General features: G+C 40.9%; 1 protein-coding gene across 3 annotated transcripts in view; it reads left to right on the forward strand.

Moving 5' to 3' along the window:
* The window catches only part of LOC132817050 (von Willebrand factor D and EGF domain-containing protein-like), a 273,802-nt gene that overhangs the window by 32,549 nt on the left and 226,553 nt on the right, over positions 1-14,700 (forward strand). For 2 of the 3 annotated variants that reach the window (XM_060827117.1, XM_060827118.1), the window contains exons 2-3: positions 8,523-8,707; positions 13,408-13,642. In XM_060827117.1, the coding sequence (XP_060683100.1) occupies positions 8,523-8,707; positions 13,408-13,642 (420 nt within the window). Of the gene's footprint in view, positions 1-8,522; positions 8,708-13,407; positions 13,643-14,700 lie in introns of those variants that run through there. The other variant, XM_060827119.1, reaches the window with a different exon arrangement.

Below are 14,700 nucleotides of genomic sequence, written 5' to 3' on the forward strand. Positions count from 1 at the left end.
ATGTAGTGACGAAAGACGGCGTGGGGACGGAGAAACCTGAGGCGATGTGGTCCTGCAGGTTAGTGATGTCAGTGGGGGCGGAAGTGGCTGCGGCGACGGCAACCGTAGGGGCGGAAATGGTTGTGGCGACGAAAGAACCGTAGTCATTCCCGGTAGCCGCGGGGGTCGCGAGTCCGTCGGCGATCGTGGAAGCGGTTGTCTGTGCGGTGATCGCCGGGGCGCTTGTTTGGGCGGCAATCGCGGAGGCTTCGAGGTTGGTGGGGGCGGAAGTGATGTCACGGTCGGCAGCGGCCGTTGGTGCCGCGGGCGCTGTAGCGGCCACATGTGTAATGGCGTCCGACAGGCCGATAGAAGATTCTGGAACAGTTGAGGAACCACGAGTGTGGGGGTAAGTATGACTGGTCGGCGCAACATCGAGGGCCGAATGGCCTGTACTGCGCTGTAATGTTCTATGTTCTCAAGGGCAACTCGGGATGGGCAATAAATGGTGGCCACCCAGCGCTGTCCACATCCCACAAATAAAAAAAAAACTACACTAGTATTTGTGCTGATATGTTTCTATCGGTTAATGTGTTTATTTTCCAAGACTTGTATTACGTATTGCAATTATATTTCTTCACAGTTGACATTTTTCCCCATGCTTATTTCACCACAACAGAATTCACAAAATCAAATGTTATCAGAAAAGAACTCTCCAAGGTATTTCATGATAATCGCTTTAGGAATAACTGGCGAAACAGATAATTCATCTAAAATTCTTCATAGAAATGAGCAAATCCTTAACTCCAACAGTCATCCCATTTTTGCCTTTGTTTCTTTTTGGAGCTGTGCTTCTGAACATGGTGGACTCCGTGGACATCTGTTCTCCCCCTACAACACAATCACCATCTGATCAGCTGGTACTCCTATGTTTTGAGTTTGGTGTAAAGAAACAAAAACATTAACTAGAACTCAGTGTCTGACGAGTACAATTTCTGTGTACAACTGTCAAACTTGAGTTTCTCAAAGTATTGTACTTCTTAGCAAAGAACTTTGGCACCTTTTGAATGTGCTTCAGAGTTGCTGAGCAATGATCATCTATTTTTCAAATTCATTTACAGGCGGTGGGCGTTGCTGGTTGGGCTGTATTTATTGACCATCTATAATTGCCCAGAGGGAAATTACTGTGGGTTTGGAGTCACATGCAGGCCAGCCAGGACCTCTAGCTTCCCTAATGGAAGGCCACAATGGCAGTCACCGCTAATAACCCCTGCCCCTCGCTCCTGTAGCCTGCCATACCCTCTAAAGTAGTTCTGCCTAACATCCCTCCTTATAACTTGTGTTTCACCCATCTATATTGTTGACCCCATCCCAACACATTGTCTCTATATTCCCCTAGCCTTGATTGCCCAGTCCATTTTTGTCAGATGATAGCCCCTATCCCTTCATCTCCCCCACCTCCATGATTTCATTTATCCTTGACCTCTGAGCAACTTCAAGCAGCCCCTAGATTTGACTGCCCAGAATGCGACCACTGTAGTCTTGGCTCTCTGGACTGATGATATGCGATTCCCTAACTGCTGGTGACAGCACTTCTGGACTGACCTGTTGTCTACTCCACCTGTAGTCAAACATATAGCCTGACCATGAACCGAAAACTGACTTCTCATGTGATTTTTGTCAGAAATCTCTCCATACCAAATATCGTTCAGGTGCCTTATAAGATTTGCCAATAGGACACAAAAGTCTGAATGTTCTGATTATGTTATTTCAACACTTCGTAAGATCAGATTTGAAGTTTGAATGTAGTTTTGGGCTCCTCACAACAGGAAGGATGTACAGACAACAGATGACGTGGAGTGCGTGTTGATTACGAAGCTGTCTTGTATCAGGAAACACCAATACGAGGAAATCTTTCATAAACTGAGAGTACTTAAATCAGAACAGAAAAGATTTTGATGTGCTTTGAGTGAAATACGAGTGGTAGTTCAGGGTTATCGAAAATGGACTGTTTCCAGTAGGGCTGAGGAGCCTGGAATAATGGGACATAGAAATAAGATTAACCATAACAGACGTAGGGCTGAGAGAAGTGTTTTTACACTGAGAGCTGAGGCTAAGGAATGTTACTTGAAATAGGAAATGAAACAGAAACCATAGGGTTAGTTTAAGCCTACTCTGATGAGATCATCTGAAATCTGCATCACCCCTTCTTGATTTGTGGGTGTAGTGCGAAATTGGGTGGCATATTAAGACACTCAATCCCATGCATTCCCTGCCCATCGATTTTGGTTGAAATTTCTTCTTAAGTCAACTGTTAAAAGTAGGTAGACTTGAGTCTGAAGCTAGTGGGGTTGAATGCTATGGGGGTTATAAAAAGAATATGGGAATGTGGTGGGCTGATAGAATTTGACCACAAAATAAAACACAGATTGGTTAAGCTATGGTACCTTTTTATTCTGTATTGTAATTTTTAGGCTGCATACTGAACTGAAGTTTATGGCCGAAAGCAAATTTATTGATAAAACTGTAAGAAGTGATCAAAAGCAATTTCGCAGCTAATATTTCACTTTCTATATTCACAAAATGATTGAGAACCTTTTTAAGATGCGAGTCTCGCATGCAGGCTTGCCGATATAACTATTGGCATCTTGGTTTATTAGCTGAGTGGGAGTGATCATGTTTAAAATTGCACCTTTTAACACTGGAACCTTTGAATCTTTTGATCCTGACTCCCAGTTTTGATCTATCAATAAGCAGTATGGCAAAGTGTAACTAAAGCAAAGCTTTGGTCTCTCTTCAGTTTGTTGACTTAGTTTCTAAATATCCCTGTCACTCATTCTCAGCACTGCTCAGTTTTCTCCATTGTCACTCCCCAATACCCCACACAGGGTTAACATTGTCAGGCATGCAGGAGCCTGGCCACGCTGCAGAGGAGTCTTCTTAAAACTTTTCCTGTTATTCATCACTGTTGCTTACCTGTGACTACAGTATGAGGAGAGGATGATTTCGAAAGTATGGAGCATTAAACCCGTTTCTGATGCTAAGATCAGCTTTGCCAATAAACAATGTTAAGAGCTGAAGTAGGCTGTTTAGTCTATCGTGCCAGATTGAACCAGATCAGTGGCCTTGCCATATCCCACCATGAATCACCAGTCTCGTGCTCAATGCTGGGAGAGCCCAGCTGATCCAGCTTAAGCCAGGAATACCGAACCAGTGATCCAACTTAGCCTTCTTCTGACATCCACAGCATCACCGAAGCCAATTGTTAGCCAGTTTGATATGATTAGATTTTTTTTTAGATTATTTACAGTGTGGAAACAGGCCCTTCGGCCCAACAAGTCCACACCGACCCGCCGAAGCACAACCCACACATACCCCTACATTTACCCATTACCTAACACTACGGGCAATTTAGCATGGCCAATTCACCTGACCCGCACATCTTTGAACTGTGGGAGGAAACCGGAGCACCCGGAGGAAACCCACGCAGACACGGGGAGAACGTGCAAACTCCACACAGTCAGTCGCCTGAGGTGGGAATTGAACCCGGGTCTCTGGTGCTGTGAGGCAACAGTGCTAACCACTGTGCCACCGTGCTGCCCACAAATGCTCCATGTGTGATCTAGAAATGACTGGATGCAGTGGATACAGCAAAATCTATGCACCCTGAGAACATCTGACAAACTTGTACTCTAGATATAGCTGAACACTTGGCTAAGCTCTTCCAGTACAGCTACAACACTGGCATTGACCTAATAATGGGGAGAATTACCCAGTTATATCTTATATGTGAAAAGCAGGGCAAATCCAACTTGGCCGATTACGTCCCTATCAGTCTACTCTGTCATTTCCAAAATGATGGAACTGTCATTGTGTAGCACTTATACAGCAATTACCTGCTCTATCAGGGCCACTGCACTCTTGACCTCATTACAGTCATGCAAACGAGCCCAATTCTTGAGTTGGAGTGAGAGTGACTACCCTTGACATCAAGGCTGCAATTGGCTGTGTGTGGCATCAAGGAGCCCTAACAAAACGGGAGTGCATGGAATTCCTAAATTCTTGAGCACAAGAGAAAGTGTTTGGTTGTTGGAAGCCAATCATCTCTGCCCCATGACATCTCTGCTGATATTCTTCCAGGCAGTGACCGAGGCTGAGACGTCTTCAACAACAGAAATAGAAATTGCTGGAGAAACCCTGCAGGTTTGGCAACATCTGTGGAGAGAAAGCAAAGTCAATATTTTGGGTCCAGTGACCTTTCTGCAAAACTGATTGTAGCTCAGAAAAGATTGTATATATGCTGAAAAGGGTTTGGTTAGGGTGGAGGGGGTGGTAATGGAGTAAACAGCAGGTGGAGATGGATCCCAGAGATAGAGAGAAAACAGCAGCTGGGCAGCCAAAGGGATGGACAATTCTGTGCCATGGAGAAAGAAAAGGTGATAATAAGGACCATTAGTGGGTGACAGTGGCTACTTTCATTGCAACCAACCCAACATGATAGCAAAACCAGGGTTGTGGGGATGGTTAAAGGATATGAAAGGTGGTGTTTAGGCCCTAAAATTATTGAACTCGGTTTTGAGAGGTGTTCAGTGTTTTTGTTTGTATTTTTGAAATTTCTTCACATGCTTCAGCAATGATCTTCCCTTCATCACAATATCAGAAATGTGAATTTTTGCTGATTGCATAATTTTTGGTACCGTTTGCAAGTACTTGGATTCTGAAACAAGCTCTGAATGGATGATTGGCGCAAGAAGTAGCATTCATGCCACACGTGATTATTTTTAACAGGAGAGAATCCAACTACCACCCCCTGACATTTAACAGGATTACTGTCCATCATTTCCCCACCATCAATATCCTGATATAGCTACAGAAACTAAATTGAACCAGCCATATAAAAGTAGTGTTGAGGTAAGTGGGAAGAGACTGAGGGATTTGTGGCACTTCCTGTCTTACCACAGTCTTCCCTTTATTGATAAATATAAATCAGAAGTGTGAAAGAATAATCTGCACTGACCTGGAAGAGTGCAACTTGAGCTCATCCCATTTATTTAAGATATAGATAGATTCGTGATTGTCAAGGGGATCAAGGGTTACAGAGAGGAAGCAGGAGAATGGGGTTGAGAAACTTATCAGCCATGATTGGAACAGACTCTGTGTTGAATGGCCTAAAATCTGTTCCTCTGTCTTCAGGTCTAATACTCAAGAGACTCGACAACATGCGGCTTGGTCAGTGGCATCCCATCCATCACCTTAAACATTTCACTTCCTCCATCACTGACAGCAACATGTATCATATATAATGCATTGCAGTAATTTTCCTCAGCTATTCTGACCATATGTTTCAAACTCTTCAATCTCTAACCCTCTACAAGGGCCTTAGACGCATTAGAATACCACCACTTTCCAGTTCCCCTCCAAGTTACTCAGCATCCTAACTTTGAACAATATCACTACTCCTTTGAAACTGGATCAAATTTCTGGAACACAATCTCTTTTAGCAAATGGGTGTATCTACACCACATAGACAGCTATGGTTCATGCAGTTTGCTTATGAAATCTTTCTCTTGGGAAATTAGAAATGTGAAATAAAAGCTGGATTCTGGTAACATTCCTATTCCCTGAATAAATATTTTTAAAAATCTGGATCATTCATCTAGCTTCATGTAATGTTGTCATGACTGGGAATCATTTATAATTTGATCTGACAGAAATTTGTGTCAGTAATTATGCATTTCTGATTGGAGTTAGAGTTCAGGATTCTTGAAGGTTAATCCTGAAAGATGCAGTTTCTTTGCTGTTACCTTGTGAGAGGAAGTCTGCTTGATTCCACAAGACAAAAAGGAGATCGGTACGTTAATGAGTTCACCCGGAGAGTTAATGAACCAACCATTGAAACTATTATCCATAACCATCTGGGACAGCGGATAATTTGTTATCTCATTTCAGATTTCCAGTAGGCATTCAAACACGAGGTGCTTGGAGAAATTCTGTCCATGCATACAAAGCATGATGTAGTGCATAAACAATATGGAATTTTCTGGTTGGAATTCGCACATAGGAAGGTAGTAGCCTGGTAAAATGTGCAGTGTTTTGGCCAAGTTACAGACCGGGTCAAGGGTAAAAATTACAGATTTTTTGATTGAGAGGTTGTCGAAGGAATTAAGACAAATGGTAAAGCTGTGAAAATGTGAAACGTAAATCTGTTGCAAATGAGAAAGCCTTGCATGGAAATTACGAGAACAATTTGTCAGATTTCAACCTTGCCTACCTAGAAACAGGACAAATATAGAGTACAAATAAGATAGCACTGCTTTTTCATATGTTATGGAGAAAGCCAAGTCCCTAAAATTGACTGCTAAACTCAAATGTATGCTGTGAACATTTCAATCTTACATCCATCCCTAACTGAAGCATTCACCAATTCCATCTTTCAGAGGATGTAAGAAATCCTTATGAAGATTCTAGTATACATTTTGTATAATTTTTTTGACATTTTATATGCTTAGATACCCTCATTTTTAATAGGACACAATGGCCTACTTGTTTGACACCTCAACTGCCATCCAAAATAATGACTCCCTTCACTTCTGGCAGCAGTACATCCATTGATAAGATGCATTGCATGAATCTGTCATGACTTTTGTCACGAGTCTTGACATGGCTGTCATAGGAATATGTGAAAACAAAAAACAACTACTCCACTGAGCTGCCGCCTCACAGCGGTGGTTCAACTGAAACACACTGTTTCAGACCTAATACAGGCCCATCCCTCTCCTGTTTGGAAAAGGAGAAAAGATATCAGAGTAGAGTTTTTAGGAAATTTGACCTCAAATTTCAGTTGTGATCTGAACTTGATCACAGTGACATACATTATGTAGGAGGCTGTGTTGATCACAGCTGCAAATTTGAGGTTTTTCTTGCAAAGAAGACTTTGCTCTTGCTATTGAAAGATTCTCCAATGGCTTGAGAACATTAGGGTTTAATTGATTATTTATTTAGTTATTTATCTATTTATTTATTTATAATTCCTCTTTTTACTTAAATTTAATAATTATTTTCTCTACGATGCAGGGCAGTTGACATTTTTATACCAGCACATATGTCAAACTAAGCTTTCTGCAGGTTAAGATCAGTGCCATTACAAGAAAGACATTTGTTTGGAATGCAAAATCTTAACTTTATTGTGTATATTTGAAGTGTTAACACATTTATCCAAGTAATTTCAATGGAAGCATTTTCTGGAAATTTCCTCACTGCCCAAAGAAAGTCAGAGTTAGGCAAACTTCACTGAGTGAATTAGTGATGTTATGGCTATATTTTACATCTGTATTCTGTATATCCTTTCAGAGCGTAGAACTGTCAGGGGAAGGAAAACCTTACCCTTTTTCATGGCACGTATGAGGGGTTAGGTTGCCAAATGGGCAAGATGCCAGGGTGCCGAATGAGCGAAGGGGTAGAGTGCCAAGTACAAATTGACAAAGGGGCTGAGTAAGTGATGCAGTGTCTTGGATAGTTGATTGTGAGTTGGTGAGTGCAGCGGAGAATAGGTGTTGGATCAGGGTGATGTAGGTGTGAGCCTCTGGGGCTGAGGGGGTGAAGGCCAGAGTGGGGAAGGAATGAGGTCAGATGAAGGGGAATCGATTCCTGGGTTCGGTGAAGGAGGTTTTGGTTGTGGAACAGCCTGGTGGACAAATTGGGACAGTGAGAAACAGAGATCAGGCCCGGAGCAGGCGAAGGGATGTTAGGTCCAGAATGGGGTCAGAGTTTCACATCTTAGGGCTGTCAGATCAGGGTCTGAGAGTGCAAGTCATCTGGAGGAGGTATAGTCGAAGGTGTATAAAGTAAATATGGCGTCAGTTGAATAGTTATTTGGGTGTTGCACTATATATTCAATAGTTTAACCTCTCCCAGGTAACTGGTTACTTAATTTTATTGGAACTATTTGAATTCTTTGATTTTAATGGAGACTTTTAGAGGAATCTAGGCATAGTGAAATTGTCCAGCAGAATCTTCAATTTCCCAGACAATTCCTGGGGAATCTATGATGAGGATTCTACAGGATCCCCGCACTCCTCTGCTGGCACTGGAATTACAATTGTCTAGCCAGTAGAAAATCCATGCCTAGGTTCTCATGCCAGTCTTGAATGCCAATTTCAGAGCTGCACTGTTAAAAGCCTGGATGTTAGCCAGTTGCCTGACTTTTCACCTCTGTTTTCACTTAACTAAGATGTTTCTCCAACCCAAGTGTATTACAATCTAAAATGGTGGAATCTTGTGTTGTCTTTGTTATTGTCTGAGCAGTTTGGGAAAGATGATAAAACTATGATTAATATTAATTTTTGATCTAGATTATTATCTTCAATTTCAATTGTATTTGTTTCAGTAACAGGAGTTGTGTTTATTGTTTAACATCTGATACGTGAAATGATTTTTGTCATCTAACAAGTTTTGATTGTAATTTTCCATGTTAAAAATACTGTTGAAAGAGTATTGGAACAAATGTCTTCTCATTGCTATTTTTTAATTTTAATTTCCTCTAGCCCCAGAATGCTCCCCAGGTGGACATCACATACTTCAGAACTCTCAGCGCAGCATTCACTTTGATTCGATCGAACTACAACAGTTTGCAATCCAGGACCTGATATGTGATCATTCTCTAACACCAGGATGGTACCGCTTCATGATTGGAGATGAGCCAGCAGAAATGCCAACCAAATGTATAGAAGTTAGTAGTATGTGTAGCATTTGTTTTCTAAGCATAGTCTAAATATATAAAAGTACAACATAGGAAAGTGAACTGTAAAAATGTATTCCAACTGTTGGCATTGTTTAACCATTCACATTTAGTAATTTTGAACTTTAAGTGAAAAATGATTAGAGACAAGATTGCCTTCCCATCAGAGAACCAACTTGTACTTCCATTTGTTAATTTAATTAAGGGTCAGTTAGCCCAGGTGGCTGGCTGGCTAGATTGTGAAGCACATGGTGCCACAGCATGGGTTCACTTCCTGACCATCTGAGGTTACTTTCCTTCTCGCCCTTTCCCCTAGTCTTGAGGTATGGTGACCCTCAGGTTAAACACTACCAGCCATCTCTCACTAACAAAAGAACAGCTCTTTGATGACTTAATCTTACCTTTTTAATTTGGGAAGGTTTTGTTATGGACATGTGATTTTCCTGCCTGATTTTTCTCCCTTGATTCAATTTTAGCTTTATATCCATCTGACAAAGTTGAAAGTACGCCCTATTAAACTTCCTGTTTTTGTTATCTGGTCCATTTCCAAATTTTGGGATTAGAGATTGCATCTGTGTGTCTTTGGGTCAGCATGGACAAGATGGGTAGTATAGCCCCCTTCTATTCTATATCATTTCTATATTTCTTTTTCAACTGTTTCTCACCTATGATGGGAAAGAGGTCATAGAGATGTACAGCACGGAAACAGACCCTTCAGTCCAACCCGTCCATGCCGACCAGTTAGCCCAACCGAATTTAGTCCCACCTGCCAGCATTAGGCCCATATCCCTCCAAACCCTTCCTATTCACGTACCCATCCAAATGCCTTTTAAATGTTGCAATTGTACCAGCCCCCACCACTTCCTCTGGCAGATCATTCCATACATGTACCACCTTCTGCGTGAAAAGGTTGCCCCTTAGGTCCCTTTTATATTTTTCCCCTCTCACCTTAAGACTATGCCCTCTAGTTCTGGACTACCCCAACCCAGGGAAAAGACTTTATCTATTTATCCTATCCATGCCCCTCAATTTTATAAACCTCCTATGAAGTCACCCCTCAGCCTCTGACGCTCCAGGGACAACAGCCCCAACCTGTTCAACCTCTGCCTATAGCTGAAATCCACCAATCCTGGCAACGTCCTTATCAATCCTTTCTGAACCCTTTCGAGTTTCACAACATCTTTCCAATATGAAGGAGACCAGAATTGTACGCAATATTCCAAAAGTGGCCTAAGCAATGTCCTGTACAGCCGCAACATGACCTCCCAACTCTTGTACTCTATACTCTGACCGATTAAAGGAAAGCATACTAAATGCCTTCTTTACTATCCTATCTATCTGCGACTCCACTTTAAAGGAGCTATGAAGCTGCATTCCAAGGTCTTTTTGTTCAGCAACACTCCCTAGGACCTTACCATTAAGTGTATAAATCCTGCTGAGAGCTGTCAGGCAACCACCTGATGAAGGAGCGGCACTCTGAAAGCTAGTGCTTCCAATTAAACCTGTTGGACTATAACCTGGTGTTGTGATTTTTAACTGAGTCCTGCTAAGATTTGCTTTCCCAAAATGCAGCACCTCGCATTTGTCTGAATTAAACTCCATCTGCCACTTCTCAACCCATTGGCCCATCTGATCAAGACCCTGTGGTAATCTGAGGTAACCTTCTTTGCTGTCCATTACACCTCCAATTTAGGTGTCATCTGCAAACTTACTTAATATACCTCTTATGCTCACATCCAAATCATTTATATAAAGGACGAAAAGTAGAGGACCCAGCACCGATCCTTGTGGCACTCCACTGGTCACAGGCCTCCAGTCTGAAAACTACCCTCCACCACCACCCTGTTTTCTACCTTTTGAGTCAGTTCTGTATCCAGTTGGCTAGTTCTCCCTGTATTCCGTGAGATCTAACCTTGCTAATCAATCTCCCATGGGGAACCTTACTGGAGTCCATATAGATCACATCTACCGCTCTGCCCTGATCAATTCTCTTTGTTACTTCTTCAAAAAACTCAATCAAGTTCGTGAGACATGATTTCCCATGCACAAAGCCATGTTGACTATCCCTAATCAGTCCTTGCCTTTCCAAATACATGTACATCCTGTCCCTCAAGATTCCCTCCAGCAATTTGCCCACTACCGACGTCAGACTCCCAGGTCTATAGTTCCCTGGCTTATCCTTACCACTCTTTTTAAACAGTGGCACCATGTTAGCCAATCTCCAGTCTTCCAGCACCTCATCTATGACTATCTATGATAGAAATATCTCAGCAACAGGCCCAGCAATCACTTCACTCGCTTCCCTCAGAGTTCTAGGGTACACCTGATCAGGTCCTGGGGATTTATCCCTTTACGCGTTTCAAGAGGACTGTCTCCAAATCATGTTTAAGCTATCTTTGCTTTCCAAAGACAATTTGTCAAAGCTTTTTCTGCGTGTTTCTGTGCTTCAGTTTCTTTCTAAAACAGCTTTCTAAAAGTTATAAATATTTTAAGTTTTAACTAGTCAGCTCGGCAGGTTTTATTTGTGAGGCTTTCATCATTAAGTTATGGAGCAACTTACAGCAACCACAATAATTTCTTGCCTTCATTTAGGGATTTCAACATAGTCAAAAGTCCAAATGAACTTTCCATGAACATTATCAAAACAATTGGACACCAAATCACATAAGGCACTGTAGGAGCAGTTAGAGGCTAGTTCTATGGCATATGTTATAAGAATTGATGGAGTTAACTAAGCAGCTGAAAGCATTATCGCTACTGGTGAGCAAGGAGATTCTAGAAGGTGAGAGAGCTGGAGGAGATTGAGCTTGTGACTATAATGAGGGGTGAGACCACTGACATTTGAAAGCAAAACATTTATTTTTTAAATTGAGAAGTTAAGCCGAGCCAATTTAGGCAGGTGAGCACATTAGTGCTAAGTAAACAATATTTATTGAGAGAGCATCTCAATAGCAGAGTTGTAGATGAGTTTAAATTTGTGCACAGTGAGACATGAAAATGGGCAGAAGTATTCAAAAAGACCAACCATGTTGGAATGAAGTCGTGGATGAGAATTTCAGCAGTAACTGAAATGAAGTGACGTTGGAGATGGAGCAGCTATGTGGTCGGAAGCTCATTTTGGTGTTAGCTAAGATGCCAAGACAGCAAGTGGTCTGCTGTCTGATAGAAGAGTCCTGAGGAAAGGTCAATACCCGAAACATTGACTTCTCCACTTGCTGATGCTGCTGGGCTTGCTGTGTTCTTCCAGCTTCCTGTTTGTCCACTTTGGATTCCGGCATCTGCAATGTTTTGTTCTCTAACTCAGTTTCAGAGAATGGACTTCTTCTAACAAGCTATGTAATCTGACAGAAATTAGACCAAACTATTTGTGTTTATGAAATCTTGCCACTTCAAAACCCTACGACATTGGACAACTTGGAAAAATTAGTTGTTTGGACAGAAGCCTTGGTTGAGTTAATATATAGACTAGATTAATAACATTTATTCTTTCCACTATTTCCAATTCAGTAAAAGTAATCCACAAAATAGAAGATGACCACCTCTTGTTCCTTATATTTCCAATATCATCGATAGTTGTGGGGTGGAAATTACTCTCCAAATTTATATAAGAATAAGTAATAAAATAAATTTGCATCCGTCTCATTCATTAGAGTGTAACCTGCGTCACTATATCTGTGCCCAGTGATTTCAAATCTAATCCAAAGCTCTACCTAATTTTTAAAAAATAAGTTATAATAGCCTGAGTTATAAAGCTGTACAGAAAAAAAAAGTTTCAGAAATAATATATAAGCTTATTACATTTAATTTAAATTTAATAAAACTGTCAAAATAATAAATTGAGCATGCCAGTTTTTACGGTAGAGCTACAGTTTTGGACTTGGTAGATCCTTTTCTTAGAATCAATACCATGGAAAGCAACTTGTTAACTGCTGGTAAGAGATATGCTGCTGAAGGCTTTTGTCTTTCTCTAATCCAAAAGGATGCAAGAATGTCAAATTTCAAAGACAGCAAAAGTTACTGTTGTGTGAGAAAAGGGTAATGATTGGCTGGTAAGGTGGCTCTGATTGCTGTCTATATGTGGAAATGAATAACCACGATGTTGTCCTTGCTTGTGAAACTTGGAACATGATGTCTAACTAGAGATATGATTGCAAGGTTTGTGAAGGTGTGTGAAGATATGATTCTGTTACTGGACAGCATGTGCTAAATACTCCTGATTGTGACAGGATTTACACTAACAGCCAATTGAAGGTAATCGCTTGGATCACAATGTAACTCACTGATACTTGCTACTAGCTACATTTATTCATATACCAGGATCTGTCCTCTTCAGGATAAAGTAAAATGTCTTGTCATTTTGTATTTTTTCAATTGAAACAAAATCTTAGGAGGCAGTAGTTCCCTGATGTATTTGCCTCGGCAACACTTTCACCAATCTGTAAATTTCCAACCGATTAGCATCTTTTTTTCTCATGCTGTTTTAGTTGTTTCCCACATTAAAAATTGTTGTTCTTGCAAATGTCCTGTGGGTGTAATTGGAAAGTTTCAACTAACTTGATTGCTTTTAGCACAAATTGTTCATATGTTATAAATTACTTTAAGTGCATTACTGTTCAAAACGTATTTGACAAAGCGTATTCTCTTTTGAATCATAACTTGAACTCTGATTGTAACATTTTATATGAACTCAGATGAATAAGTGTGGCACGCAAGCTCCCGTTTGGCTTTCTCTTGAAGACTCCAACTCGTTGCCTCGTCCAGGTGAAGTAAAGAAACTTACAGCCTGCGCTACATGGCAATTCTTCATGGGCAGCATCAAAGACTGCTGTTTATTTCGGATCCCTGTCTCTCTTAGGAACTGTGGTTCATTCTTTGTTTATTACCTTCAGCCTACTCAGGGATGCATGGGCTACTGTGCTACTGAAGGTTAGTAGATAAATTATCAAAATTTTTAAGTGCTGACTATCCTCTGTAGATTTAAAATATACATGTTTGAAGACCTAATCGTATTTTGGTACTTCTGATGTTTTTAAGATATAATTAACTATATGATATAACCACACACAACCTCGCATAAAATAATTTAAATGAACCGAAACTTTGTTTTATGTTAAAGCTTGTCTGAAGTATTTGAAAATGAGTCCGATTACTGTGGTCAATGTTCGGGCAAGGATGTTTATCTACCATATGCCAAACCATAATAATGAAGAATGAATCCTTAACCTTAACACTTATCTCCAAGGCAAGGCCAACATATTATCAAAACAATATCTGACTTGTCAAACTGCCTTCCCTGAAGCAGTTCAGAGCATATTATTGTCTTAAGTTTCTAAATTTCCATTGGGATCTGTGCACTTTATGAATGAATTGACAACAACCCTCCAGGTGGACACGAAAAATGTGGAAGAAGAACAGGGGATTTGTAACAAACAAAAGAAGAGGAATTGCTTGAAACACTCAGTAGGTCTAGCAGCGTCTGTAGAGAGAGTAAAACAGAGTAAATGTTTTGAGTTTGTGTGACTTTTCAATATCTGTTCCTGGTGTCCTCATCAATATTTATCTTTGGTAGCAGTATCCTTTTTAAATAGATATTATGCAGTCATTTTCCATTGCCCTATGTGGAAACTTGCTGCACATAAATTGTTTGCTGTTACCTGCATTAGTGCAGTGACTTAAATACCAGAACATTTTTGAGATTTGAGAAAGGTCATGTGGAAATGCACTTATTCATTCTTTTCTGTTTTGTTTCTTTCTGTTCCTGCTTTTCCTCCCATATTACTTGACCCCCTTGCCCCTAAGTGTTATATCCAACTCCTAACTCATACAATGTTTTGACCTTAACTGCTTAACTCCATAGGCTCACCACTGTCTAGGTGAAGCAATGTCTCTTCATCTTTGTCCTAAATGGTTTACCTCATGTCCTTAGACTGCGACTCCTGGTTCTGGGCTCCCCCCCCACCCCCCACCATCGAGAACCTCTTTCC

The sequence above is a fragment of the Hemiscyllium ocellatum genome, chromosome 7 (genome assembly GCF_020745735.1).
Source record: "Hemiscyllium ocellatum isolate sHemOce1 chromosome 7, sHemOce1.pat.X.cur, whole genome shotgun sequence".
NCBI lineage: Eukaryota > Metazoa > Chordata > Chondrichthyes > Orectolobiformes > Hemiscylliidae > Hemiscyllium > Hemiscyllium ocellatum.